Source organism: Hippocampus zosterae, chromosome 10 (assembly GCF_025434085.1).
Source record: "Hippocampus zosterae strain Florida chromosome 10, ASM2543408v3, whole genome shotgun sequence".
Lineage (NCBI taxonomy): Eukaryota > Metazoa > Chordata > Actinopteri > Syngnathiformes > Syngnathidae > Hippocampus > Hippocampus zosterae.
Genome location: NC_067460.1, coordinates 24097112 through 24123753, shown reverse-complemented (window position 1 = coordinate 24123753; position 26642 = coordinate 24097112). Strand labels below are relative to the sequence as shown.

General features: G+C 49.7%; 2 protein-coding genes across 6 annotated transcripts in view; both read left to right on the top strand.

The window, feature by feature from the left end:
- The window catches only part of LOC127608894 (stAR-related lipid transfer protein 13-like), a 39826-nt gene extending 20193 nt beyond the window's left edge, over window positions 1–19633 (top strand). For 4 of the 5 annotated variants that reach the window (XM_052078354.1, XM_052078358.1, XM_052078357.1 and 1 more), the window contains 13 exons: window positions 12476–12547; window positions 13616–13697; window positions 14622–14685; window positions 15277–16622; window positions 16705–16875; window positions 17019–17178; window positions 17286–17484; window positions 17571–17784; window positions 18020–18134; window positions 18198–18419; window positions 18500–18717; window positions 18795–18971; window positions 19110–19633. In XM_052078354.1, the coding sequence (XP_051934314.1) occupies window positions 12476–12547; window positions 13616–13697; window positions 14622–14685; window positions 15277–16622; window positions 16705–16875; window positions 17019–17178; window positions 17286–17484; window positions 17571–17784; window positions 18020–18134; window positions 18198–18419; window positions 18500–18717; window positions 18795–18971; window positions 19110–19227 (3158 nt within the window). In that variant the 3' untranslated portion in view covers window positions 19228–19633. Of the gene's footprint in view, window positions 1–7530; window positions 7735–12475; window positions 12548–13615; window positions 13698–14621; window positions 14686–15276; window positions 16623–16704; window positions 16876–17018; window positions 17179–17285; window positions 17485–17570; window positions 17785–18019; window positions 18135–18197; window positions 18420–18499; window positions 18718–18794; window positions 18972–19109 lie in introns of those variants that run through there. The other variant, XM_052078359.1, reaches the window with a different exon arrangement.
- Window positions 19634–20880: 1247 nt separating this feature from the next.
- Window positions 20881–26642, top strand: part of LOC127608540 (neurobeachin-like) — a 160371-nt gene continuing 154609 nt past the window's right edge. Inside the window, exon 1 of the mRNA XM_052077661.1 lies at window positions 20881–21339. Within this exon, the coding sequence (XP_051933621.1) occupies window positions 21103–21339 (237 nt within the window). The 5' untranslated portion in view covers window positions 20881–21102. The remainder of the gene's footprint in view (window positions 21340–26642) is intronic.

Sequence of the window (26642 nt, the reverse complement as noted above, 5' to 3'; positions counted from 1 at the left end):
ATAGCGGACATCCTCCTTTCTTGTTGTTCACTGCTAGCATCTGTGCTAATGCTAATGCTAATGCTACTGCATGGAGTTGTATGCAGTAGCATAAAACCTTACTGTAACTAGAAATCACCGACTTTGATGACATTTGAAAAAGAACCCCCCCCCCCCCCCCCCCGATTATATTTTCATCAGTAGGTACTCTCCAGCGTGGTATCATTGGCACCAATATCCCCCCCCCCACCCCCCATATCAGTATGCTTGGCGTCCTTAAAATTCTGAATTGCAGCGTTTTGGCCCCCTTGTGAATCATTTCTCGATCCCTTTTGCTCGGCCTCACCTCCGGCATGATGAAATGCCGGAGATAGCGGCGAGTATTTTAAGAGCGTGACTGCAGCACTGTGTGGAGTTGGCGCACACACAGATCTGCATAAATAGCGGCGGCGGCGGCGGCGGCGGCGGCGTCTCCTGCATTCCACACTTCTGTTGACACAGCAGGTTGAAGTGAGTGAGTGCTAAGAAGGGGACGTACAGTTATGTACCCCCCCCCCCCCCCTCCCTAAAATTCCAGCCAAGGCTGTACGGTTTGCATTTCTGTTATCAAAAACAAACAAAAAAAAAAAGATATCGATCGTACTTTATGTAATTCAGCATGTTTATTAGCAAGGTGAGCTCACGACTTAGCGTGGGAAGTCCCGCGGGTGTCTTTTTCAGCTATCTGGACTTGAGTGTCTTAATTTTTTTTCCTCAAGCCTTTTGACTTGGGACATTTGATTACAAATATCTGGTCTTTCTGCTCATTACTCTGACAAAATATGCTTGCTATTTTCTTTTTTTTTTTGGGGGGGGGGTTGGTTTTGTTTTGACCCGAGCACCGCAGATGACTGCACATTGCCGTCACTTCGAAGGAGTCGAACTGAAATTCGCAACAATTGAGCTGAAGCTGGACCTCGAACTAAGTCGTGATTAATCTTGGTCCAGGAGGCTTGTTCTTGTGGGGCCTATTGGGTAACAGAAGAGTGTGTACCGAATGGAGTGTCTTAACATTATTCGGGTCCTTGGCCTGGCAAGTACTTGGAAGGATTTACTGTGCCTCTTAAGAATTTTACTCTCCGCACAAATACGGAAGCTTGCTTGCTTTGCGACAGCCCGTTTCATCTTTTATTCATGAGCGGAGGGGTGGGGGTGGGGGGGGGGGGGGCTTTATGTGCTAGTCGTTGTCATGCAGATTTTGATTTGCTGCCTTCCGCCGCGTAGTAAATAGAGACAGGGGCGTAAAAGAAGAAGAAGCCAATTTGACAATGTGATTAGCGTGTCTGCTTACATCCGCCGTTGGCGTTTCCGCACTTCAAATGCATGAGCTCCCATTTATTGGATGAGCTCCTATTCCACAGCCCCCGTGGAAGGGGAGGGGGGGTGTCCACCGGGGCTGTCTGTACTTTTCAATTCGCACCGGCTAAGTAAGTTAGTCACAGCGACTTTTAGGATGTTCTCTCGACATGGCAAAGCTCTTCTTTACTCCAACAAATGTCAAATTTGGCAGGGCAGCTAGTTTTGAGTGTTCATCTCAAATGAGACATGCGGTTCCTAAAAACTATATTTGATGATAAACGTGATGCATGTTGAGGATTACACGAGAAGGTCAAAAATATGAGACGCAACCCCTCACCATCAACATCACAGTTTAACACCGTCTTAAAAGCCGCTGTTGGCAACTTATGAGTAATTTCCTGCGTGCCTAATCAAGTGTCTGCTGAGCGTCCGTATGGCCTTCCAAGGACAGAAAACCTGCGATCGTTTCGATTCACGGTTCGGGCCTCCAGGTGGCAGACCCGAGTCCAGTCCTTTCGCTACAGCAAAGCTTGGTGACGGCCGAGCAGCCGTCGAATCCTGGCTAATCAGTCACTTGAGTACCACGTTTCGCAAATGCCCCGTTTGCACTGTAACAGAAGCGCGTGGTCACACATTAACTGGAACAGGCACGCGTGTGTGTGTGTGTGTGTGGTTTAGCAAGAGTATTTTTTTGCCTGATTCCTTTTTACTTCGCTTGTTGTACTCGTTATCGTGTCCGAATACACAGAAAAAAAAATAGTGGTTGAATTGACTTGATTATATTTCATCACGTGGTTGCACAAAATAAAATCAACGGGATCCGGAAGATGTATCGTGCCCCTTAAAACCTGCATAGATCTGGACTGATTTTATGATTTTATTTTGTAAAACCACTTGACAAAATGAAATGAAGTAAATTCAGTGCAATATTTATTTCAACGCCGACTCCGTTCTCTCTATTGTCATTTTTTTTAGGGGCCTTCCGCAGAGTGCCGTTTGCTTTTCCTATCATAAAACACTGAACCCCCCCCCCTCCCCCCAAATTGGGCCTGCAACCAATTCGTTGCATTTCTCTTCACTTCAAGTTGCGCCGCAAGTGGCCACAGAGTCATTTGGAGTCTGAAGCCAAGGCGCTGTTCTGCAAATTCCCCTTAAGGTAGAGCGCCCCCATGTGGCAGAGATGAACACTTGCACACATGGAAGAAGGTTCCCGCCGCGCCGTCGTCTTGTGGCCGTTAATTAAGCCAGGGGACCGCTTTTTATGGCCCAGTTCCTGAGAGGGGCTTTCTCACGGTGGGGACCCTTGTTCTGATGTCGTCGGTCACCGCGCTATCCCCCCCCCGACCCCCCCCCACCCCCCGTCGCTCCCAACCTCCCCTCTTGACTCTTCCCGAAAGGAGGCGACCCCCACGCTGTCCCCTTCTGGGACCCGGCTCCAAATGAGATGGACCAAAATGGAGGAGGTTCTTTTTTGGGGGGGGGGGGGCTTTTCCTCCCTTGTGTCTCGCTGTGCCGTTTACGAGCGTCCGGCACGAAACGCTACACTGAAGCGGCTTACAGTCGAGCGGAAACCTTGGCTTCGAGATGAACTCGCTCCATGGCCCGTGTTCCTCAAATGTGTCCTTCACTTCAACATAGTTCCTTGACATCAAGCTTTCATTAGATGGCGCCAAAGCACTGCTTTGTATTAAGGCTTTGGCTCGAGTACCACACCATGAAGAGTGAAGTTCCGTAAGCGGAATGCTGTCTTTGACGCATTTGCAGTAAACCGTCTCGGAGGCTCAGCAATCTTAACAATGGACAAAGGATCATTAGGGGCGGGGGAATGTGACATCACACAGTGAGCTACTGTCCAGCCCTCAGTGCATATTCCACCTACACCGAGTTATTTATTCATCTTGTGGACAAAAGACAATCGTGAAAAAGCGGCCTGGCGATAAGGCCGCAAAGATCAACACCGGGGCTCAGATTAGTGGAATCTGCAAAATCCCCACCTGAGGGTTTTTTTTGGGGTAATCACTAAAGAAAGCACTTCTTTCATGAAGATCTTTGAGATGGTCATCAAGATGCTTTGCGCCGCAGAGAAACAAGCATTGTTGTGATGCTTTGCCAAGGGATTGAATGACTCTTCATTGACTTGGACTCGGGTGCAAAAAAAATGTTGTTGGGCCTTCTCTAGTTTCAAAGCAGGGCTTGGGGGTGTCAAAGGAGAGTTTCAGTCTTGGGGGTAGGGTTTCAAACTTAAGTTTTGAAGCGTGTTTCAAGTTTCAAATTGGGGTCTCAATAAGTTTGGGTTTCCTCCGAGCATCGCAGATCTCAAATTTGAGGGGCTTTGGTTTTAGGTTTCAAAGTCGGATTTCAAGTCACGTTTGGGTCGCCGGGCATCACCTTTTGGGGGGGGGGCTTCCTCTGGGGGAGGCTGGGGCGTTGCGCTGCCATACATTTAAGACCAATGGAAAAATGAAATGAAAATAGCTTGAAAATTTTTTCTGCCCCCGCTTATGAAATGCGGATGCTCACCGGCAGCAGCGTTTTCGGATGAAAGGCCCGCCTGTCTGGGTGTCCTTCGGAAGGTGGACCACCTCCCCCCCCACCCCCATCTGTGCCGCTCTTGTTTGAATTCGATGCGGCGATCGCACGACTTTTGACCCGGCGTGCTTTGACGACGGTCAACAGCAGCGGCTCTCCGGCTCCTGTTGTTTGTTTACCCTGGCAATCGATAAGCTCTTCCTCTTTGTGTGTCATCGGAGGAAAAAAACCCGTTAAGCTGCTTAGGCCTCACTGTTTAGACTAAAGAGATGAACGCAGAGTGCAATCTGACATGAAAAGGTGCGGGCGATTATGATTGGTGCTTTTTGCCACCGCTGTCCCATGACCGGCATGAAGACAACAGGACTTGGCCCAAACGTGTGCACCCCAGAACTGAATGAGAGCATCTGCCGGCTCTTCCGGGTTTGACTAAGTGTACCTGTGTCGCCCCGGCAACGTGGCCTTGGGGGAAATCATTTTCCAACGATGCGCCACCCCCCAGTGCCCAATGCCCCCCCCCCCCCCCTCCCCCTTGTGGAATCAAATGTGGCTTCAGGAAGTCTGCGGGTGATTCAACGCGGGCTCTGTGTAATTAGTGGCCTGCGTTGACTGTTAGTCACTTCGCTGGAGACGGATGATTGAAGCATTGTGTTTGGCGGTAAGGACGCGTCAGCCCCCCCCCCCCCCCCCCATCCAGAAATGTAAAAAGGAATCATGATTTCATGATCTCTTTTTTTTATCCTTCATCTTAGAGCAATTCCGATTTTTATCATGGCTGGTGTTTGCTAAGCGCCACCTCGTCTCGAGCATGACAACTGTGCCATTGTGGCGCTTGTCGGGGGTCCCGCTGGGCCGTTAATTAAAAGCCACCCTCGGAAAAAAAACAATTTCCAACATTCCGACGCAATTATTTGGCTTCCGGGAGACGGAATCGATACTGACGTCGTGTGTTTGACAGAGTAAACGGGAGCTTCTTTTTGGGCACGCTGCATCCGGTGTGTTTTTTTTTTTTTTACTGTCGGCTGATTGCTGAGTGTGTGAGTGTGTGTGTGCGATTAGCATCACAAAGACGGAAAACAGGCATCAGCCTCAGGCCCTTGAGCGTGACGACACATCCTTGCGGGCGAATGCTCCTCCTTTTTTTCTTCTTCTCTGAAAACCCCTCCAGGTGTTTTTGATGTAAACACTCACCATCTGTTTGGGTTTTTTTTGGGACGGGTCTATTTTCAAGCTTCGTCTGAGTGATTCACTCAGTGCGGCGGGAGGGTTTCGTGGAACGAGGCAGACACCTTTTAGCAAGGCTTCACGCGGTTAGCAAGGCTAATTCTGAATGCTTTGTTTTAGAATGCTAATTTACACTAAAATATTCTGATTCGGCATGGGTTTTTTTATTATTTTATTTTGATTTACTTTTATTTTTGAGAATAGATAGAAATATTTACTTAAAAATTGAGATTTTATTTCGAAACCACATTCAAAAACGTCATTTTAATTTAAGAATATATATTTATATATTGCAATTTAAATTGTTTTTTTATTTTTTTAAACGTATATATATATTAAAAAAGAGAATTATTTTAAAAACAATTCATTGTTTTAAAAAATCATGATTTGTAATATTTAAAAATATTTGACTTTTATTCCTTAAAAGAAAATCATGACTTATTTAAAATACAAGGTATTTTAGTAGCATTTTGTTAGAACTTTTATTATAAAAATTATGATATTAGTACAACAATCACCATTTGTATTTAAAAAGTCTACTACTATATTTTTGAAAAATTTGTCAATGTTTTTCAAGTTAGTCATCATTTAAAGGAAACCACAAATTATTCATTTCAAAAATACTTTTTTTTACTATTTGAATCAAATTTTTTATTTAAAAATCATGAGCCCAAAAAAGTCCATTATTTTCTTATGATCATTATTAAAACGAGAAACAACAACTCCAGCTATGTATCAAATCCACTGCCTCATCTGATTTTTTAAAATTAATTTTTTTCGGTGGGGGCTGGGGGTACAGGAATACCTGTATTTTCAAGTCTCATCTGGGTGATTCAGTCAGGCGCCTTAGTGCGGTGCGGAAGGGGGGGGGGGGGCGGGGGGTTGGGTAGGAGGTGAGGCGTCAGGATGCGACAGGGCAGACACATTTTCCAAGGGTCTACGCCGTTAGCGCGCATAAAGCCGACGGGTTTGTTTTCGAGTGCTTTTAAAGCGGCGAGTATTTATTTTAAAAGGCCGACTAAAGTGGAGCGCCTCCGTCGTCCCATCTGCTCGCCTGTCGGCTTTATAAGGCGGGCGCCGGCTCTCGGCAGTCGTGTTTTACAAGGATTACATGGCAGATAGGCTCACGAGGTACTGGAGCGACATCTGGAAAATGTTCCGATGTTACAGGAAACTGCGGAATGGACGCGGCGGGGGGGGGGGGGGGGGATGTCTTATGTAATCGCATGTGTTCCGCATGTTGAAAGAATGAGTAGTTTACATCTCCTCATAATTCCCTGGACTTGTCCCATTCTGGGTTGACATGTGAAGTCGGGCTGCAGCTGTCAAATGTTTTGGGATAGCATATCCGACCCAAATTGTCCAGCCAATGATCGTGTCTTCACATTAAAAAAAAAAAATCAACACATATTAATTCTATTCCTTCGTTAAGGGATCCATAAGACCCCACACTTCCACCTCATCATGAACCGCCAACTGGTTTTCCTTTTTAGATTCAGCAACATTTTATACTGTTGTTTATATACGGCGCACGCGATTCCCCAATCCAGAAACAGAATTCAGGTACATTCGTGACTATGCGGGTACTCGAGGCAGAAAAAAAAATGAACTCTGAGGCACTCAAATTATTGAAGAGAACCCGCATCAGCCCGAATTTGAATACATTTTCTGTTGTTATACGAATGCGTGCGTGTTTGATGGAACCAAATTCCTGAAAGCCATCTCCATCCAATCCAGGTAGAAAACGAATTTGGCTAAAATGAACATCTGACTCACCCTTTCATATATTGGCAGACTTTTGTTGCTTGTTAAACGGTGCTGATTTAAAAAAAATAGAATAATCGAACGCAATCTGTCTCGAAAGACTGACGGCGGCCGACGTGGCCTTGAGCCGCCATCACGCAGTGGGCGCTTGCGGTCTTCTCGGAAGGCGTCAGGACACGCTTTTCAGCGCCAGATTGCGCTTACTTGTGGCCGCGTGCGATTTGTCACAAGAAAGTCATCACTCTCTCAGATGACACGGAAAACACAACATCCTTTCATCGGTGGACTCCTTCCAGACAGTTTCGGCAGACGACCAAGTTGTGACTCACAGCTGCTGACGCTTTATGTCATAACCCCCCCCCCCTCCACTTCCCCCTCTCTAAACCAACCTGAGTTTTTATTTTTTGTTAGTTTTTTGTTTTTTTTTCCTTCTGCACCACCTGGCAAAGACCACAAGTGGTTGAACTAAACCTTCCCAAGAGAGAAAAGCTTTGATGATGTAATCGGATGAGAATACAGTGAAAAGATTGTTGTTGTGGGTTGGAAAGGGGGGGGGGGGGCGCCGTGCGTGGGTTCAAGAATTCCGTGGCGAGTGGGTCTGACAAGAGTTGTCTCGGGCACCGTTGGGTCGGAGGGTTGGGCACATGCAAGGGGGGTGGGAGTGTCGCACAGCAAGAGGGTGGGTTGAAGGAAAGATTTAGTGTGGGGACAGGCCTTTAGTGGTGATGGGGTGGGGGGGGAGCTAGCGGCGGGGGTGAGATGGCAAAAGAAAAAGGAGAAGGAGCTCCGTTGCGACTCCAAACTGCGCTGAGAGCGAGCGGGAACGTGGGAATAAGAGATGCTGTGACTTTGGAATCGCGAGGGCCTTGAGGCAGCCAGGCTATAGGATGAAAATTTCACGTGAGTACGCAAACGTTTGTGAGGGACGGACGCCAAGTGATGGTTTTCGACAGTCTATTTGATCATTTATGTCCAAGAAGTCTTTTCCATCGAGTTACTGTAACCATGACTCGACTGCTGTGCTAGCATAGCTTCGTGACCGCAGCTAGCCCTCTTGCCAGGTCACTCTTTAGATTTTTTTTTTAATCCTTAAATCTGTTTAAAAAAAAAAAAAAAAAGGAAATATTTTTCAAAAATAGTGTGCTAAAATTCGGGCTACGCCTCGCTCAAAACAGTCCACCAGAGGGCGCTTCTTTGCAGCCCATATTCAAAGCATGCAGCAAAAAAATGACCATTTTTTTTCCCGAGAAGGATATCTCATCACTGGAATTGTGAACCGTCACCATGATATTGATTGATATGGAATCAGTCACGTGCCTCGGCCAAAACCGGTCGGTTGGCGGTGGCCCCCGGCAACATTTTGAGCTTAGAAATGGCATGCGAGGAACTAGTTTGCGCTGCGGCGTAAGGATATGTGGCTACGCAGCACATTCAGTTCGATCTGGAATTGCATTTTGTTTTTTTTTTTTGTTTTTTTTAATGCATTGATTGTTTTATATTGATAACCTAGAAGTGATTGACAAATAATTTCCCGTAATTATGGCTTCACTACAGCAAGTAGAACTAAAATATCCCGACAAAGAGCCTTTTGATTCATCTTATTTTAGCACATCGGGAACTTAGGGCGTCAGGAGGATGAGCTGAAACTTAATTTTCGATGCCATCTTTATGACTTTGTTCTTGATTTTACTGCTTGGTGCTTTCTACCGCCTTTATTACTGATTGGTCTTACTGTTTATTGTGCATGTTAAATCGCTCCATGTACAGCACTTTGTATGCAGCGATGGCTGTTTGAAAGTGCTCCAGAAACACAGTTGACTTGACTACTCTAGGCAGAGAAACCAAGAACATCTGCTTGTTGCATTTTATCCCCTAGAACAGGGGTGCCCAACATGCGGATCACAATCTCGGGCTGGTCCCAAGTCGAATGTCAGGGCTTTTTTTTTTGTTGTTTCAATTAAGATTTTCATGTCTGTATATTTTTGTGTTAGGGCGCTTAGCATCTTAGCATAACTCGCCCTCTCTTCACCTCACACTCTTTAGTACGCCGCATCTTGGGAGATTCTCCGCTATCGTGGCAGTCGGCATCTCGGCTTTTTGCGGCCGTGTAACTCTAGACTGTAAACAGGTTGCGAGCGCAGCGCGCAGCGGGTCGCCGAGAGAGCAAACAAGCTCTCATTCTTTGGCATCTCGCCCGCCCGCCCCGGCCTTTTAGCCAGGGGAGATTTCCTCGGGAGAGAGGATGAGAGGACAGAATGTCTCCGTGTCGCGTTACAGAATGCCAAACACGGAGGGATACCCAGCTCTTGTTACTTTTGGGGTTGGTGGGGAGTGAGGGGGGGGGGGCTGTGTGGCTGCTGGATGTGGAAACAATACAAGACGACAGGATGTTAAGCACTCGGGAGGGAGGCGAGGCTGAGCAGAAGCTCTGGACCTCCTGGTGATGCAGATGTGAACGCGGCAGATAGGAACAGACCTTGCTGGCGGCGTGTCGACGGGGTAAACAGTGGAGGCCTTTTTTTTTTTTTTTTTTTTCTCTTCCAAGGACAGACATGGAGGTGCGGGGGAACTGCTAATATTTATTCAGTTGTTGGTGGTCAGGGCTGGAGAGCAAAGTCACTCGTCATTGATTTGCCAGTCGTCACACACGCATGCGAAGCGAGGCAAAAAGGGAGTCTCGGTGGGGGGGGGGGGGGGGGGGGGGGGTTGGTTCGGATCGCCGGCGCTCTTCTCAGAAGCGTTAGCCGCGTACGTTGGTTGGGTCTTACTTGGTTGAAGATTCCAGGTGGCGTCGGTAAGCATACGCGTGACGGTAAATGATCACATTTCACTTGAGAGGATCGGCAATTGTACTTCATACGAATCATTTTGCCACGTTTGTGTGTTGATGCCCGCGACGGCGACGGGCAGAACAATTTCATGCGTTCCGCCAAGCAGACTACTACTACTACTCTTGGTGGCCATTTGTGTTTGCTATCGTGCCATGAGATTTTTCTCCGGTCAAATATTTGCCTTGGCTTATAAAGGATGGGAAATAGTGGCCGAATGACCTTTTCCACTTCTCGCTGAATTGATCGCAAATGTTGACGAGATGTGTAGAAAGTCAAAGAAAAATCTTAAGGTTCACTTGAATGTTAGTTGGTTTGTTATTTTCATTTTTTTGGGGGGGAAAGAATGACATTCACACGCAAAGAGGATGCACTTTGTGGCTTGGAATATGCTCTCAGTGCGCAGATAAGAGGAACTTGGATTAAAAAAAAAAATTGTGCAGGAGTCACAAGACCGAAACACTCGTGAAGCTTCGTGACACTCGTGAAGCTTCGTGAAACAGTTTTTCAACATGAAGCGTTGCCCGTCACAATTGATAATTCTATGCGACAGACTTCATTAATTGTTCAAACTACAGAAGGCTCGAGCGGCTGCCGTATTCTAATATTGGTCATGATGGTGGCACATCAAGATTTGGAGGCGGTACTTCCCCCCAAAAAAATGTTATGTCATTTGAGGCAAAAAGGGTTTGTCATCTGTTCCGTGAATGCCGAGCGTCCCGTCACACTGTTGCGTCAGCGTCGGCGGGAAAGCGCTGTGTTAGCGTTAATGGGAAGGTGCCAACAGTTTGTTTCCTGGCCATGTCAACAGCCGCGGCGGGGTCGTGTCAGCTTGATGTCTTCATATCGTTTTGTCACGTCTCTGCGTTGTGTGTTTGAAAGAGCGTTTGGAGTCACACTTGCGCCCCCCCTCCTCGAGGAAATCTAACAAAATGTTGCCTTTTGAACTCCACTCGACAGAAATAATCAATACAACAAATTCATAACAAAGACAGTAGAATGCGTGAAAACAGTCAAATTGAAAAAAAAAGTCGAGTCAAAAGCCAAAGAATAAAAATCAGATGAGTTTTAAAGATGGGCAGCGAGGGGGCTTGCCCAACGTTCAATTCTGAGCCGCCACTTAGTTCTCCGCAGACCAGAGGCCGGGTGCGTCGGGGTTTGGAAAAACAAAAAATAGGATAGTCAAGTCAAAAGAACTTTAAAATGTAGCGGGTGAAGGGATGCCAGAGTAGGAGTCACGTGCTCCCTCTCATGAGTACCAGCAGTCAAGAGGAGAGCGGCAGCATTCTGGACCGACTGGAGACATTTCGTGGAGGAATGCTTGACTCCAAAGTCAAGTGCGTGACAGTGACCTCATCCGAGAGGTTTTGGGTTGCAAACCAATATGTCATTTGCTGATAATGACACAATCCTATAGATGACAGGAACCGGGACTGATGGCTTTGGCGCCATCGTGTGGCATCTGAGGGTGTTTAGGAAAGAGCCCAAAACACAAATCGCTGAATTTATGAAGAGTGACACAAGACCCAATTCCTTCATGTTGGCAGAACTTTGCTTTTTCATGCGCCTCTTATGTTAGATCTCGTTAACTCTCGTTAACATGTAGGAGCTAATGACGGGTCTGGCGAGCGTCCGGTTAGATGAATTGAACTAAAAGTAGCAGGCTGCTTTGTTTTTTTGTTTTTTTTTACTAGCGCGTCCATGTTTTCACACCGACGCACGCAAACAGCAGCTTTAGCGCGGGACATGTTGTCGTGCCTCGGAGGCCATTGGAAGAGTCAAATGACTTGGTTGCCGGATCGTGTGAGTCAGGTCGGCTGACCAGCAAGGTCACGTCCCTGCTCCTGCTATCTGGCAATAATCAAACATGTTGGGGGGTAGGGGCGGATGGAAAATTGGCGGGGGTAGTCCTCCCCCCTCCCCCAACACACCCACACGTCCTGGAGAAGTCGACGAAGCTTTTTCCGTCCATGTGCAATGCGTCACTTTGGGTCAAGTCAGAATGAAACTGACCTCACTGTGGTTTCAGTTCATTCGGCTTCCCGTTCTTCAAGGGGCCACATGATGGAAAATCGACTTTTGAACCACTGGGATGCAAATCATGACTGCCTACCCATCAGATGTGATCGTGTCCGACCACATAAATCTATTTGAATTCGCAAAACAAACTTTGGGGACCCGGCTGACAAAGAACAAAAATGGATTGAGCGATAGCGCCGTCATACGGATGAACTACAAAAATGGCGCGAATGCCCCAAGAGTGACGGAACCATAAGAATAAAAACGGCCCTCGTGGCACTGCGGAGATGCGGCACATGAATTGGAGTCAGGTCTTGAAGAAGTGAACGGCAAGGGGAAAGAAGCCGTTGGAATGTTCCAGATGGCGCCTACCAGTGGAAAGCACTGATGACGAGGCAGTGAAATTTGCTGGTTTGGAGATGAAGTTCTGCTTTCATCAGGGAAAATACCATCCGTGAAAGGGGGATTTGCTCTTTTTAGACCTTCTAGTTCCGCCCCTTGTCATCATGGTAACAAAATCTGTTCTCGCCTCGCACACCCCACTGTCGGGGGGTGGCGGGAGCGGGGGTTTGGGGTGGTTGGGGGGGGCAGTGGCTAATTTGAAACTGGGCGGCCTCCCAGGACAGAACAAGTAATATATGGATATATAAAATCTACTACTGACAAGACGTTTGGGATATTTGGCGTTCAGATGGAAATTGTAAAACAACATGGACAGGTTTTGTTTGTTTTTGTTGTTGTTTTTGCGAGTCGCGTATGTCTCCCTTACGCCGCGTTCTGTCGTGTGTTTGCAGAAGTCGAGGCGAAGGAGGCGTGCGACTGGCTGCGGGCCGCCGGGTTTCCCCAGTATGCTCAACTCTTTGAAGGTAACCGTGAAAACTCCCGAGCTCGTCACAAAGTACAAGAGGCTGCCGGGGTGAGAGCCGGCGAAGATCGTAAACCAAAATAACCCCCCCCCTGCGGGGCTTTTATTTCAGTGGGTGCGAAACAAGCCGCCTTTGGCGAGATGAATGCGGCCTTTTTTCCGACCAGCGGGCACAGAAGTCGGTCTTGTCGGCCACGCCGCAATTCCGTGCATTCGTGGGGGCCGCGTGTATAGTGGAGCTCATTGATAGTCCCGGAGATGCTCCGGAGCCAACCGAATGAAACAAAAACAAAGACCAACATCTGCTCGGCTTACAACATGAACCCGAGACACTTTGGGGGGGGACGGGCTTTTTGGCAGTGAGCCGTATCAGAAAAAATTCCAGGGTTGAAAAAGAACGAGACATTTCAAAGCCCAGAAGTGTCCCTTGAGCGTGGCCCTCCTACGTGGCACTCCAGCACCAAAAATAGTCTTGGAAATGCCGCGGAAAAAAAGTTAAATATGGATGGAAATTCGTGAGCCATCTTGCTGATTTCCCAAGCTCTTGGGCTCTGATTGGAACCCCCACCCCCCATCCCCCCACCACCACCTCTTGGTCGTGAGCTGACAGGACTGGAACGCAAGCCCATCAGCGCTAAATCCACCGTCGAGGCAGAAACGGTTCATGGCGGGCAGGAAATTGCAAATCTGCTAAAAGCGAGTTTCTTTCCTGCTTCTCCCAAACCGCTTCTATGGATGAAATCCGCGATTAAGATGTAACGCTGCCGCTCGAAAGCCAAAGAGCCCGAGGAACAGGCCCGAGCCTTGTTTGAGTCCGAGCGGTCGTGGCTGCCCGCCGGCCCCGCTTTTCATGAGAAGTTAATGACTTTACATGAATGCGACGGAATGTTCAGATTCAGAGATTCTGGATGCGGTCCACCGCGTTATGTAAGAGAACACCCGTAGCCGGCGCAATACGTAATGTCATCCTGCCTCTCTTGCTCGTTGGACTTCCTGTTTCAATGTCGCCACCGATGGCCAGACGCAAAAGGACCTCTTTTTAATTGCGACTGTTTTCTTGGCCTTCAAGATTCCCAGTTCCCCATTGACATCAGCCCCGTGAAACGAGACCATGACTTCCTGGACAAAGATCTGGTTGAGCCTCTTTGCAGGTAAAGACATCAAACGTCTTCATATTTCCATCTGGTTGTGCTTGGAAAACTAACCTTGAGCAGTCAGAGTGGGAATGCTAACAAAATATGAACGACTTTGAGCATTGAGCTCATTGTGCTCGACAAACGCGAGATGTGCACTACTTATCCACGAGTTTGAAAAAAGACACTTGGCCCGCCGCGGTAACCATAGCAACAATGAAGAGAGGGAAAAAGCCGGAGGAGCGCCAGGGCGCTTCGCCCCGCTCGACATACTGCGACTCTAAACGGCCCTAAAGCAACTCATCTACATTCCAAAGTGGCCACGGGGACAAATGGAACACCAGTGGAAAGTGTTCCAACTGCAGTGTGATTCCCGCCATCGCTATGGTAACATTTGGAGTGAGCAATTCCGACTCAAAGGCGCTGTAGCCGCGATTGATTTCAGTTGATATTTGGTGCCTGCCTCTTGTTTTAGCCGCCGCATTCAAAGCTCGGGAGGCCTTTTGGACTAAAAGGGGCCCCCGGCTGAGAAATCCTCCCTTTAGCCGTGTCCTGCTAGCTACAATAACAACTATGGGAACTTGTCGGGCTAACCCCGAAAGTCGCAGCCCATTTACTGTCGGGTGACCGATGCCTCAATCGTCGTGAAAATCACGATACATCTCCGCGTGGTCAGTCCTGGCAGAATTCTGAGACGACTTAACGCCTCGCCGTGAACTCGTTTGCAAAGCTCATAAGAATATGGACGACGTGCTGTCAATTGTCAAACGGAATTTCCGGTTGGATGTGGACATTGGTCCGGAACCAAAGCGAATTACACTGCTGAAAAAAAGTCTGATCCGAACGGAGGGTCATCACTGGAGTCCTCATTAAATGACAATTTGTGCATTTCCTGTCGTATGCTGACGTTGATAGTTTCTCGTTTTGTTTTTCTTCTTTCAGGCGACTCAACACCTTAAATAAGTGTGCCTCCTTGAAACTTGATGTCAGCCTCCCAAAGAAGAAAGTAAGAATTCCGCTGGATTGTCATGACATCATTCGATTGGATTTCTGATTGCTTCAAGGCTGTTTTAATCATTCCCGAGCTTTGAATACGTCAACCTGCCCATGCCTGGAAGTAAATGCGATTCATTCGTCTTATTTACGTCAAGCGGAAAACCCAAGACTGCTTACTGATCATATATTGCCAGGATGTCGCCAAGATGTTCTTGCTCGCCCACTTTGCACTATCGTCGGAGGTATTTTTAGTAGCGTGCTCTATTTATGGCAGTGTCTTTTCAAAAGAGTAGCGTTGCATCACGGTTTCCTGATAGCGTAACAGTATTAAGTTGGAGCAGACGCTTCCGCCGGTTCCTGCGGGCAGGTCGCACTCATTGTCCTTCCTGGTAATAACAATCCACTCTCGGTAATCCTACACATGGCTGAGGTTCCTGAGTGTCAATACAGAGGAGAAATGTGGTTGTTGTGAGAGCAGCTCGCCCTCAGGTGGCGTCTCTATTCTTGTCATCGCCAAAGTACTTCATAAATTAAGCTTTCACGGTCTAAAATCCGTCCTGTCTTCCGACTCCCTGATTAGATGTTTTATGTCTTTCGCCAGAGCGAAGACTCTGACGAGGAAGACCTATTTGCCATCAGTGACAAATGGACGTTTGAATGGAGCAGCCGACGCTGGTCCAGGCTGCAGGACATTGACTGTCTCCTTGGAAACGGAGGGTTAGATCCGTCCGCTGGAGACGGCCTGCCTCTAAGAACCACGACCAGCAGGGAAAGTGTCCTGACGGACCTCAGTGAGCCAGAAGTATCCTCGGTACACAGCGAGAGCAGTGGGGGCAGTGGGCCTTTGGGTTTGGGCACCGAGGACTCGGACGGTTCCAACCGCACCTGCCCAGATTCCGTCGCCATGCCAGACTTGACGCTGCTTACAATGTCTCACATCGCCAAAGACATCGGTCATTACGGCTCACTGCCCCACAAGCGCGGCAAGATAAGTCGCACCCGTGCCAAAGACTTCCTGAAGCGCATGGAGACGCTGCGCTCCCGGGGAGCGCTCGCCAGGGGTCGGAAGACGTTGGTCATCAGTTCGCCGGTGCTGCAAAGGGAGCCCCGCGCCCTCAAGAACCTGCCGTGTGCGGAGATCATAAACGGAGACGGCGGCACTCCGGAGCCGCCATCCCGTCAGGTTCCGTCCCGGTCCGGCAGCGAAGGCAGCGGCCATTCTGGCGGAAGTGCGGGCAGCACACCCAGGCTTAAAGATCGCCAGCTGTACCGGAGCGACCACAAGCGCAGCGGCATGTATTTAGAAGACGTGGACATCTTCTCAGGCAAGCAGGTCGCGGAACAAAATCGCATCAATGAATTCTGCTCCTACGAGGACCTGGTGGTCCATATTCCCAATGACCACAAGCCAGGAACCTTCCCCAAAGCGCTGTCCATTGAGAGCCTCTCGCCGTCCGACGGGGCCTCGGTCAACTGGCACGCAGGCAGCACGCGCCTGGACTCGGCGCTCGTTTCCTGCCGGCAGGAAGCCAGGCCCATCACCCGGTGCTGTTCTCGAGGAAGCCGCGTCAGCGTTTACGACAACGTCCCCGGTTCTCATCTCTACGCCAGCACCGGGGACCTCATCGATCTGGAGAAAGAAGACCTGTTTCCTCACCTGGATGACATTCTGATGCATGTCAGCGGTCTGCAGCAGATCGTAGACCACTGGTCCAAAAATGTTCTGCCGGGCGGGGACGCGGTGTCGAGGCTCGACGGAGCAAGGGACGATTCGGTCGGCCTGCAGTCTTTAAGTCAGATCACGCTCGACTTTGAGGCCGATTCGGCGGCGGAAAGCCAGACCGCGCCGAGCGCCGGCGACGGCGCGTCTCTTTCAGACACGGAGGCGACGAGACTCGGGGAAAGGAGAGACTCGGGGGTAGGGGCTTCCCTCACGAGACCCAATCGGTAAGACTTACCCGTATGGCTGAAATGATCGCGCGGTCTTTCTCGCAGATGACTGACTTTGCCGTTTCTTTCGTCACTCCAGTTTGCGATGGCCCAGCTTTCAGATATCAAATCGTCTCAGCCACTCGGTGGCATCGTTGCAGATGTCCAACCAGTCGGCAGGCCAGCTGAGTTTGTCGCAGAAGTTCTCTCTGCTCCGTCTCACTGCCATCATGGAAAAGTACTCCTTGTCCAGCAAACACGGCTGGACCTGGTCAGCGTCCTTTTACACACTTTGCAGTTGGCCCGAGTGCCTGTTCCCTGGTTTCTGTCTCAATCGAGCACTCAGGCAGTTGGCCCAAGTGCGTCAATGTATGTCTTGGACTTGACCCAAATGTGCTTTTTGTTCATCACTAGGGCAGTGCCGAAGTTTATGAAGAGAACCAAGGTTCCGGACTACAAGGATAAGAACGTGTTTGGCGTGCCTCTTATTGTTCACGTGCAGCGCTCCGGACAACCACTGCCCCTGGGCCTGCAGCAGGCCCTGCGGTACCTGAGGAGCCAGTGTCTTGACCAGGTCAGCCGGAGTGCACGCTGTCAGCTTGCGCGTGTAACGGGCGATTGACTTGAGCTTCCGGTTTCCGCCAACAATGACGCGGCCTGTTGTGTTTGTTTCGCCGGCAGGTGGGACTCTTTCGTAAATCGGGTGTAAAATCCAGGATCCAAGCGCTAAGGCAGTTGAACGAAAGCTCCCCAGACAACGTGGACTACGAGGACCAATCGGCTTACGACGTGGCAGACATGGTGAAACAATTCTTCCGCGATCTCCCGGAGCCGCTGCTCACCAGCAAGCTCGGGGAAACCTTCCTCCACATCTACCAATGTAAGGACACCTGCGCTCGGCCTCCGCGGTCCGGCTTCTGAGGTCTGGCCGAGGCGTTTTGATAAGAAATGCCTCGAAACACGCAGATGTACCCAAGGACCAGAGACTGCAGGCTGTCCAGGCTGCCATCATGTTGATGTCGGACGAAAACCGAGAGGTGCTGCAGACGCTACTTTGTTTCCTGAGCGACGTGACGTCCTCGGTGGAGGAAAACCAGATGACGCCCATGAACATCGCAGTGTGCCTGGCGCCCTCGCTCTTCCACCTCAACATACTCAAGAAAGACAATCTTTCCCCGAGGTAACAGCGAACCAGATGCCGCCATCGTGTCACTCCTCTGAACTCCTCATTCGTGATGGTCACCCGCGACGCTATTCAAAAGCGGACAGTTTTCGGAACCCTAGGGGGTGCAGTCGATGAGTCTTTTAAAAGGACGGCCTCTCTTTTTGAAGGCTCTGCGTTTTATGACATCATGCTGAGTACAAACAAAGCAAAGCTCTCTAATGGGCTCCGTGTTACCCACCATCACCCTCAGGGCAATGCAGAAAAAGTACGCCAGCGGCAGACCGGACCAGAAGGACCTGAATGAAAATTTGGCGGCGACGCAGGGTCTCGCTCACATGATCACAGAGTGCAGCCGTCTCTTTGAGGTACAACGACCGTCTGTTGCTCGGGACGGTCGCACGTCCAACCGCTCTCCTTTGTCAAATCAGATCCCTCGCGAAATGGTCACCCAGTCGCGCAATTCGTACGTGGAGGCCGCCCTGCAGGCGCCCACCTTTGACGAGCTCTTCAAGCGACTGGAGGACGAGAACGGAACGCACGAGAACCACGTCGAGGGGAGACTGGAAAACCTGCTCAAAGAGGCCCGTGAGAAATCCAAATCCTGGGTGTCCTGCGGCAGCTCCGATAACACGGAGCTCCACTACAAAAAGGTGCCCACCCCCCTTCAACTATTCGGAGCCGCTTTCGGTCGCACGATGACCGCGCGTCACCCGAGTCGGACCGCTTCCAGGTGGGTGACGGGAACCCGCTGAGACGATGGAGGGCCTCCGTGGAGGTGGAGGCGCCGCCGTCCGTCGTCCTGAACCGCGTGCTGCGGGAGCGCCACCTGTGGGATGTTGACTTGCTGCAGTGGAAAGTGCGCGAGACGCTGGACAAGCAGACGGAGGTCTTTCAGTACGTCCTCAATAGCATGCCGCCTCATCCCAGCCGAGACTTTGTGGTTCTCAGGTGAGTTTTGTGACGCCGACGGATGTCGCCGCCCAACTTTGTACGCGTAAAGCGGCGCTTTCATTCTTTCCCCCGAGGTCATGGAGGACGGACTTGCCCAAAGGCACCTGTTCCCTGGTTTCTGTCTCAATCGAGCACGAGGATTGTCCTCCCGTCGGAGCGGTTCGAGCTATTGTCCTGGAGTCCAATTACCTGCTCGAGCCCTGCGGCTCGGGGAAGTCCAGGCTGACTCACGTTTGCAGAGTGGATTTGAAGTAAGTGACAATTGAAATACCAAGAGGCTGTCGGTAACAAATCCAAGAAAAGGCGCACACACAAGATACGGAAAAGGGGGCGGGGGGAGTCCTTGGCTGACCACAAAGTGGAGCTAAAGGTGCTCTTTTTGCTTTCAGGGGAAGGACTCCGGACTGGTACAACAAAGCCTTCGGCCACATTTGTGCAGCGGAAGCCGCTCGCATCCGCAACTCCTTTCAGCCGCTCATCGCGGACGGTCCGGAGACCAAAATCTGAAACCCTTGAGCCTTTTCCGTCGTGATGAAGTCCAAGAGCAACTTTGAACCCCCAATGTCTATGACATTGAAACTCTCATACGCTTCTGGGAAGCGTGTACATAATAATCCTTTTAAGATGGAAAGCTATAATTATTCTTCTTGTAAATGTGTGAATATACTGTACATGCCACCGAGGTGTATATATTGCAGATGGTACGGTCATTTCCGATCGATCGGGTGTTATCTATCAAAAAAAAAATGTAAACTGGTTTTACTTTGGCGTTGAAATGAAAATTGTTTGTGTCACACTTGTGGACCTCCCATGGCTGCGAATGACAGAAGGTTTGACTCGATCAAACCGGCTTTTGGCGATTGCGTGTTGCTGGTGACGGCAGAAGACATGTTTGTTTGTTTGTTTGTTTGTTTGGAATAAATCTATCAGATTGATCGGGTGCTTTTGTTCCATTGACTCCCGACATGCAAAGCAGGTACGCACAAGTCACACAGCAGACAGCGAGTGCAACGAGTCATGACCGCAGTTGTTGAAATCCGAGTCCAGTCATTTGTCTGATGAAGTCGAGAGCGACCTCTACTGGTGAGTTTGGAAGCAACACTCGCGTGTCATGATTGTTGCAGGCAAGAGACGCCTTTAAACTGAACGCAGGAATAGAAAAGACAAGATAATGTCACCGTACTTGAGTGACTTCAGTTGATTGACTCCAATTTGGCTCGTTCGTACGACTGCATCCAGCACCGTACGACTGCATCCAGCACCGTACGACTGCATGCGATCGATACAAGTCGCACACAAGTGCAGTCCGACCATCCTGGAGGGGGAATGTTTTTGTTTTTAATCTTGCAGGAACGATATTCTACTCTGGTCAATTTGTCAAAGACGACCACAGCAAACTATTTCAACACACCTTTGAAAAAAAAAAAAGCCTCCCGCCAACCCAATGATGGCGGTTTTGTTGCCACGCTGTCCCTTGCAGGCCTTTCTGCACAACTTTCAATTGATTTTTTTGTGTGTGTCGTCTCCTCACCCGCAAACTATGATGGATTCAATTAGAAAACATACAACTGAAACTTTTTAGGGTGTGAGTCAACTGGGCAGTACGACTCCACTCATCACGACACGTTTTATCATCGTTTTCAACACACACAAAAAAAGAGCATGTTATCGTGGAGTCAAATCAGAATCGCCTGCACTCAGGATGCACTAAGGCAGGTAGGTATGTCCAGCTCCGGTCCTGGGGGGCCGCCGTCCGGCCTGTTTTGCAGACTCTCCCAGGAGCAACACACCTGATTCAGATGATCAGCTCATCAGCCGGCCATCCTGCTGATTTGAATCAGGTGTATTGCTCCCGGGAGAGCTGCAAAACGGGAAGGACGCCCCCCCCCCCCCCCCCCCCCCCCTGCGCGGTTGTTGTTCCATTCCGACTTTCACTCGTTTTCAATGCGACCATTCAGGCTCTTCAGTAGCCCCTTGACCCGCACGCGCTTCGCCTCAAATCGATCCGCAGTTGAGTGATTTTTGGGACACTTCGAGGGAGCCGCCAGCGGGCGGCGCTGACAGCGCCTCAAGACTCCAAACGGTGACATCCGAGATGAAGGAAAGACGCGCACGCCGAGCACGCGGACGGCAGAGTGGAATGCACGTGCGCGCGCACAGCTGAGCAGAAAGGGACGAGCCGGGTTAGTTGACGACCCGGGACCGGCTGGCACGCGACCGACCGAGCCGGCTTGTGTTCTGCCCCGGGTTTCTGCGCGTGGTTCTCGCCGGAGCTCGGCGACAGCGGAAGGTTGTCTCCAAACCAGCGTCGGACACTCGGCGCTCGGGGCGAGCGCCGCCGCCGCCAGCAAGCAAGCACCAGCAGCAATTCGGCGGGGGACCATGCCAGGCTCCATGCCGAGCACGGAGCGACCACCTGCGCCGGTTGACGGCGGGCGTAGCGCGGACGCCGACGATAAGGCGGCGATGTCCGGCGCGGGTTCGGCGCTGAAGCAGGCGGGCATCATCGACCCATCGGTTCCCATCCGGGATATACAAACCAAATTTGCCGTTCTCAGCGGACTCATTCAAGCCGGGGAGGTTAGCAACCGGGATATCGTGGACACGGTGCTCAATTTGGTGAGTAAACTTCTTTTCACTCTCTGCAAATGTCAATCTTCTGTTGACAAATCGGGAGGACCCCCCCCCCCCCCACACACACACACACACTGGCATCTTAGTAGGTTATGTGAAATGTGCCAAGAGAGGCAGAGTAAATACTGTATTGAGTCGTGAACTCCACTTGCACAGCTGGGTTGAGTGATGGCGCGGGGTAGTTTCCAATTTGGACACAACTTTTTGGTTTGCTGGCTAAAAAAGTCGATAAATGACAAATGGAACACCATCCAAACCACCTGCCCTTGAAATGAGCTACTCTGTGTGTGTAAAATTGACCGCAGTGATTTCTATCCTTTGTTTTTAGCCGAGACACTTAACTGTTGTCATGCCTTGAGATACGAACGACTATACGTACGAGCTTTTTTAGAGCTTTTTTTTTTTTTTGCTGTTGCAACCTTTGGCTTGGCTTGGAAACTGAGATGGTGGAGCACCGTATGGTGGCAGGTGACTCAAATCGCTTCACCCCTTGCAGCAGTTTGGCATATCCATGTTCAACTTGAGGTTTCAAGTTGAATCTCGCCATGCTCGGCTGACGGTCACTCTCAAAGTAAACATCAAACAAAGACATTTACACGTTGTGTATTTAATACAACCACCTACATTCCGCTACCTCGATGCTAACATACAAGAAACTCCGTTTGCACAAGGGCTAACGATTAGCATCAAAGTGGCAGTCAAACGCTGGATGTGTGAACACAAACGGTGGAGCAACACATGTTGACATACGATCGTCAAACAAAACTCACTGGCAAATATTTGTCCTTTTTTTTTTTCATTCTATTGAATGATGTACAGTGGAAGCCCCCCCCCCCCACCCCCCTGCATACTTACGGTTCGGTACCTGCATTCCTTTTAATGAAGCTTATCTAAAACGATGACCCATTTATTTTCAAGTTCCGTTTTCCAATGAAAACGGTTTACATTTTGTTTAAAAAAAAACACTGAATTTGGAAACCCCAAATGAGCCGGAATGAGACGTCTCCCGCGGCCGAGCGGGCTCGCCATCTCATGGCCGCAGACTAAATCTCGTCATAAATTGATAAGCGCAGCAGCATTCGCCGCAAGTAAACAAAGACGGCTCTGGCCTAATTTCATGCAAAGGAAGGCGCCGGCTGAACTCCAATTGACCGAAGAAATCATTTTTAATTCGTCCAAAACTGGAGCGGCACCAGCGACCGAGTCTTGTTTGCCGGCTCTCTTCTTGTGTGTGTCGCTGAGGCGCATTTCAAACACTCGTCCACCGCGCGACCAGTCAGTTTGTCTCACCCGGGAGCTCCGAATGCAAATCCGAACGATCCACTCCCCCACGATGGATCGAATTCCGAGCGATGCGATTCGTCAACGGTTCTGCCCGTCACCTGAGCCAAACGTTGACGAAAGGCCTCTTTTGTGTACGCAGCCCGGAGTATATTTATGGCTTCATCTGCTATCCGGAGATAATACTTGGGTGGATTTCATAAATTGGACGGCGTGGCCGTGTTACGAGCGCTGACGAATTGGCCATTTGTCCAAATGCATTCCAGGAAAATGAATGAGTCCCGATCATAACGGAAGTGATGATTGATTGCGCGGCGTCATGAGCGCTCGCGCCAAGCCACTTCACTGTTTACCATTCACAGCGGTCAAATTGACCTTTTGGACCGGCTCCCATTGAGCTGGGTCATCTTTATGCGGGTGCGTTTTATTTTTTTTAAATGAATCGGGGCGGCCCGGTAGTCCAGTGGTTAGCACGTCGGCTTCACAGTGCAGAGGTACCGGGTTCGATTCCGGCTCCGGCCTCCCTGTGTGGAGTTTGCATGTTCTCCCCGGGGCCTGCGTGGGTTTTCTCCGGGTGCTCCGGTTTCCTCCCACATTCCAAAAAACATGCGTGGCAGGCGGATTGAACACTCTAAATTGTCCCGAGGTGTGAGTGTGAGTGCGGATGGTTGTTCGTCTCTGTGTGCCCTGCGATTGGCTGGCAACCGATTCAGGGCGTCCCCCGCCTACTGCCCGAAGACAGCTGGGATAGGCTCCAGCACCCCCCGCCACCCTAGTGAGGATCAAGCGGCTCGGAAGATGAATGAATAAATGAATCGGCATTTTATAAGACGGCTTTGCAGAACCGCATTCCTTCCGCCTGCCGCATTCCCGCGTAAATTTTCATCTCCATTCAGGCCACCCGCATCGGGCGGATGCCGACGGTATGCACCGGTTATGTTTTGTCCCTTGACATCTGCTCGTTATCGCTTCTGGCAATGCTTCGACCGGTGCCTTTTTCTTGACATGAAAGCTCATTTCTTCCCGGCGATGACCAGGGAACACGCTCACCTTTGGCAACCTGTCGGCTCTTCCCGTCCGCCGCAACCCGACGTGTCGGTTGGGGTCATGCTCCCGACAGTCGGAACGTTTCACATCACCGGTGGAATGACTGAGATTGTCGTGCGTAGCAAAATAGCAAGCAACTTTGATTCTAGACTTGAAGAGTGCATTTTTGCGCACGTGTACTCATTTGTAGAACATATTTTTCAAAGCGCAAGTCGCAATGAATTCAAATTCGAGTTGACGAACCGAAAAGCTGACATCCGTACATAAGGCGCGCTTGATTAAAAGTTGCGCCGTCGATTTTGGACAAAGCGCTCCATGTCGTGCGCTCGCAGAAGCCAGATGCTTCCCATCATTCAATCAGTAGGATGACATTTTCACACGTTTTCCATTTTGTCTAGAATTTGGTCTTACATTTTCATTTATTTCTATATATACATTTTTTTTTTTTTGGCGGCCCGGTATCCAGTGGTTAGCACGTCGGCTTCACAGTGCAGAGGTACCGGGTTCGATTCCAGCTCCGGCCTTCCTGTGTGGAGTTTGCATGTTCTCCCCGGGCCTGCGTGGGTTTTCTCCGGGTGCTCCGGTTTCCTCCCACATTCCAAAAACATGCGTGGCAGACTGATTGGACGCTCTAAATTGTCCCGAGGTGTGAGTGTGAGTGTGGATGGTTGTTCGTTTCTGTGTGCCCTGCGATTGGCTGGCAACCGATTCAGGGTGTCCCCCGCCTACTGCCCGGAGACAGCTGGGATGGGCTCCAGCACCCCCGCGACCCTAGTGAGGATCAAGCGGTACGGAAGATGAATGAATGAATATATTTTTTTTAATGTAATTTTCCCAAGGCTTTTCTACTTCTCCAAATATTTTTGTTTTTTCCACATTTGTCTGAATATTGTCTTTTGTTGTTTTTTTTCCCATTCTTGTTGTCATGTTTCGACTCATATTTTTCCCTCTTTATCTCATATTTGTGCCATCTCTGTTTTTTTGGGGGGGGGGTTCAGGAAAAAAATATTTTTTTATATATAAATATTTTTATATATATATATATAATATATATATATGTCTCTTGTGCATTTGGTTGCTCGTCTTTGTCCTTTTTCTTATTTCATCGCTTTCGGACGGTGCAAAAGTCACTCGCGTTTCCATTTGCGCCCTTACTAATCCCCGGCATGTTTCATTTGCACAATTTTGAGCACGGCCGCCGTTGTTTTCCTTCATCGTCGTCGCGGAAATAAAGTTCCATCTCGAGGTGCAGCAGAGTTTTCCGACTGTGGGAGTTCTTGAAAACGATCAGCGTTGGGATGCGAAAGAAAGAAAGAGAGGTCAGCAAAGTCTAATGGAGTCCTTCCCCCTTGGTGGAAATTGTAAGTAAAATTGTGTCTGCGCCGTTGACTCGGGAGGGCTTCTTGATCGATGACCCGCGCGAAGGCAATTTATCTGCCGCCGCCATTTGCGCTCTAATTAGCAATAATATTTCTTCCCGGTCCGGACGACGTTTGGCCATTTCTTCCCGGGGGGGGGGGGGCTCGACATCGCTCAACAGGTGACGATGGTGTCGCGGTTTTAGATCGGCGCGGCAGCCGCTCACACGAACGCTGGAAAAGATGCGAAGATGAAAAGTAAGAAAGGAAAACGATGCAGGAGGATTTCTTAGTATTTGGATCGTTCTTTTTTTTTTTTTTTTTTTTTTTCAAGCCGCGATAAGTCGTAATTAGGTCAAGGTTTTTAGTGGTAGGCAACATGAAGCGGTTTGGCAAATAGTGACCAATTCTTGAAGAAAAAACAAAAAGTTTACTCTCAAACTAAACAAACAGAACTTTAAATCAAGCGCTAGCTTATCGGGAACGATGCTAATGGGCTAATGGCTCGCATCCACACTCGCTGTGTTTCGGCAACTGATATGGAAAACAAAGACGCGGACAGACAATCCAGTCCAAGATTTCCGTCCACTTTGAAAAAATGACTGACGTTACGACGATTGCAGATGAGCGAAATCATTTATGAAACGCGTCCGTCTCGGTTTGTGTCTCTTTGTCTTCGATTTTACTGGCCCCCCTGGTGGCCAGGGCGGGGAAAGCATGCAATGATGTGCCTGTGACTATTCTGGCTTTTAAGATAAGATAAGATAAGATATCCTTTATTCGTCCCACACTGGGGAAATTTACAGCCTCCAGCAGCAAGAATGTTTCCAGGCTTATCTCATTCTCGGGGCTTTCAATCGATGGCGACCGGTTGACGTTTGGCTTCTCGCGTTAGCGGGCATCAGCATTTGACGCGACCATGCTAGCTTAGGACCGCGCCAGCATTTTTGCTTTTGCAAAAACGTTTGCGGACTCGAAGGGGCTAAGAGCGCGTTTGTTGGTTTCGACGGGAATTTGGCTATGAGCGTGGTCACAGAAAAAAAATAAAAATCACCAACCCCCCCCCCCCACCGCCCCGGTACTTTGACTTTTTTGTGGTTGGCGAGACGCGGTCCTCATTTACAGTCAGGGACGAGCATGTTGAATCTGTTACTGGCAGTCGACCAAACTCAATTCAATTCTATGTCTTCCCCCCCCCCCCCCACCCCACTCCCCCCTCGCCATTGCGCCGCACCCCGGCAAAGACGCAAAAGCCCAGCCCGCCTGCCCAGCCCGCCCGCGCGTGCTCATTTGTATGGAGATGAGCCGCATCTGCGATCAAGCCGAGTGGTCTTGCTCGGAGCGGCGGGGGCGAACACGATTGCGGCGAATGCGGAGCGCCGGAGCAGAAATAGACGTAAACCGACGCGCGTCTGCCAAAACTTGCGCGCCCTCGGTCAAAGAAGGCGACGCACTCGTCGCCAAATCTTCAGCGGCATTCGCTCGAAGGCAACTTGTCAGATTTTTACGCGTGGGGTTGAAGAGTTTTGCGGTGCCTCCGATCGGTGGCAATTTGCCCTTGAGCAAGGCAATCAGTCGTCACTCTCTCACCGTTCAGGGCCA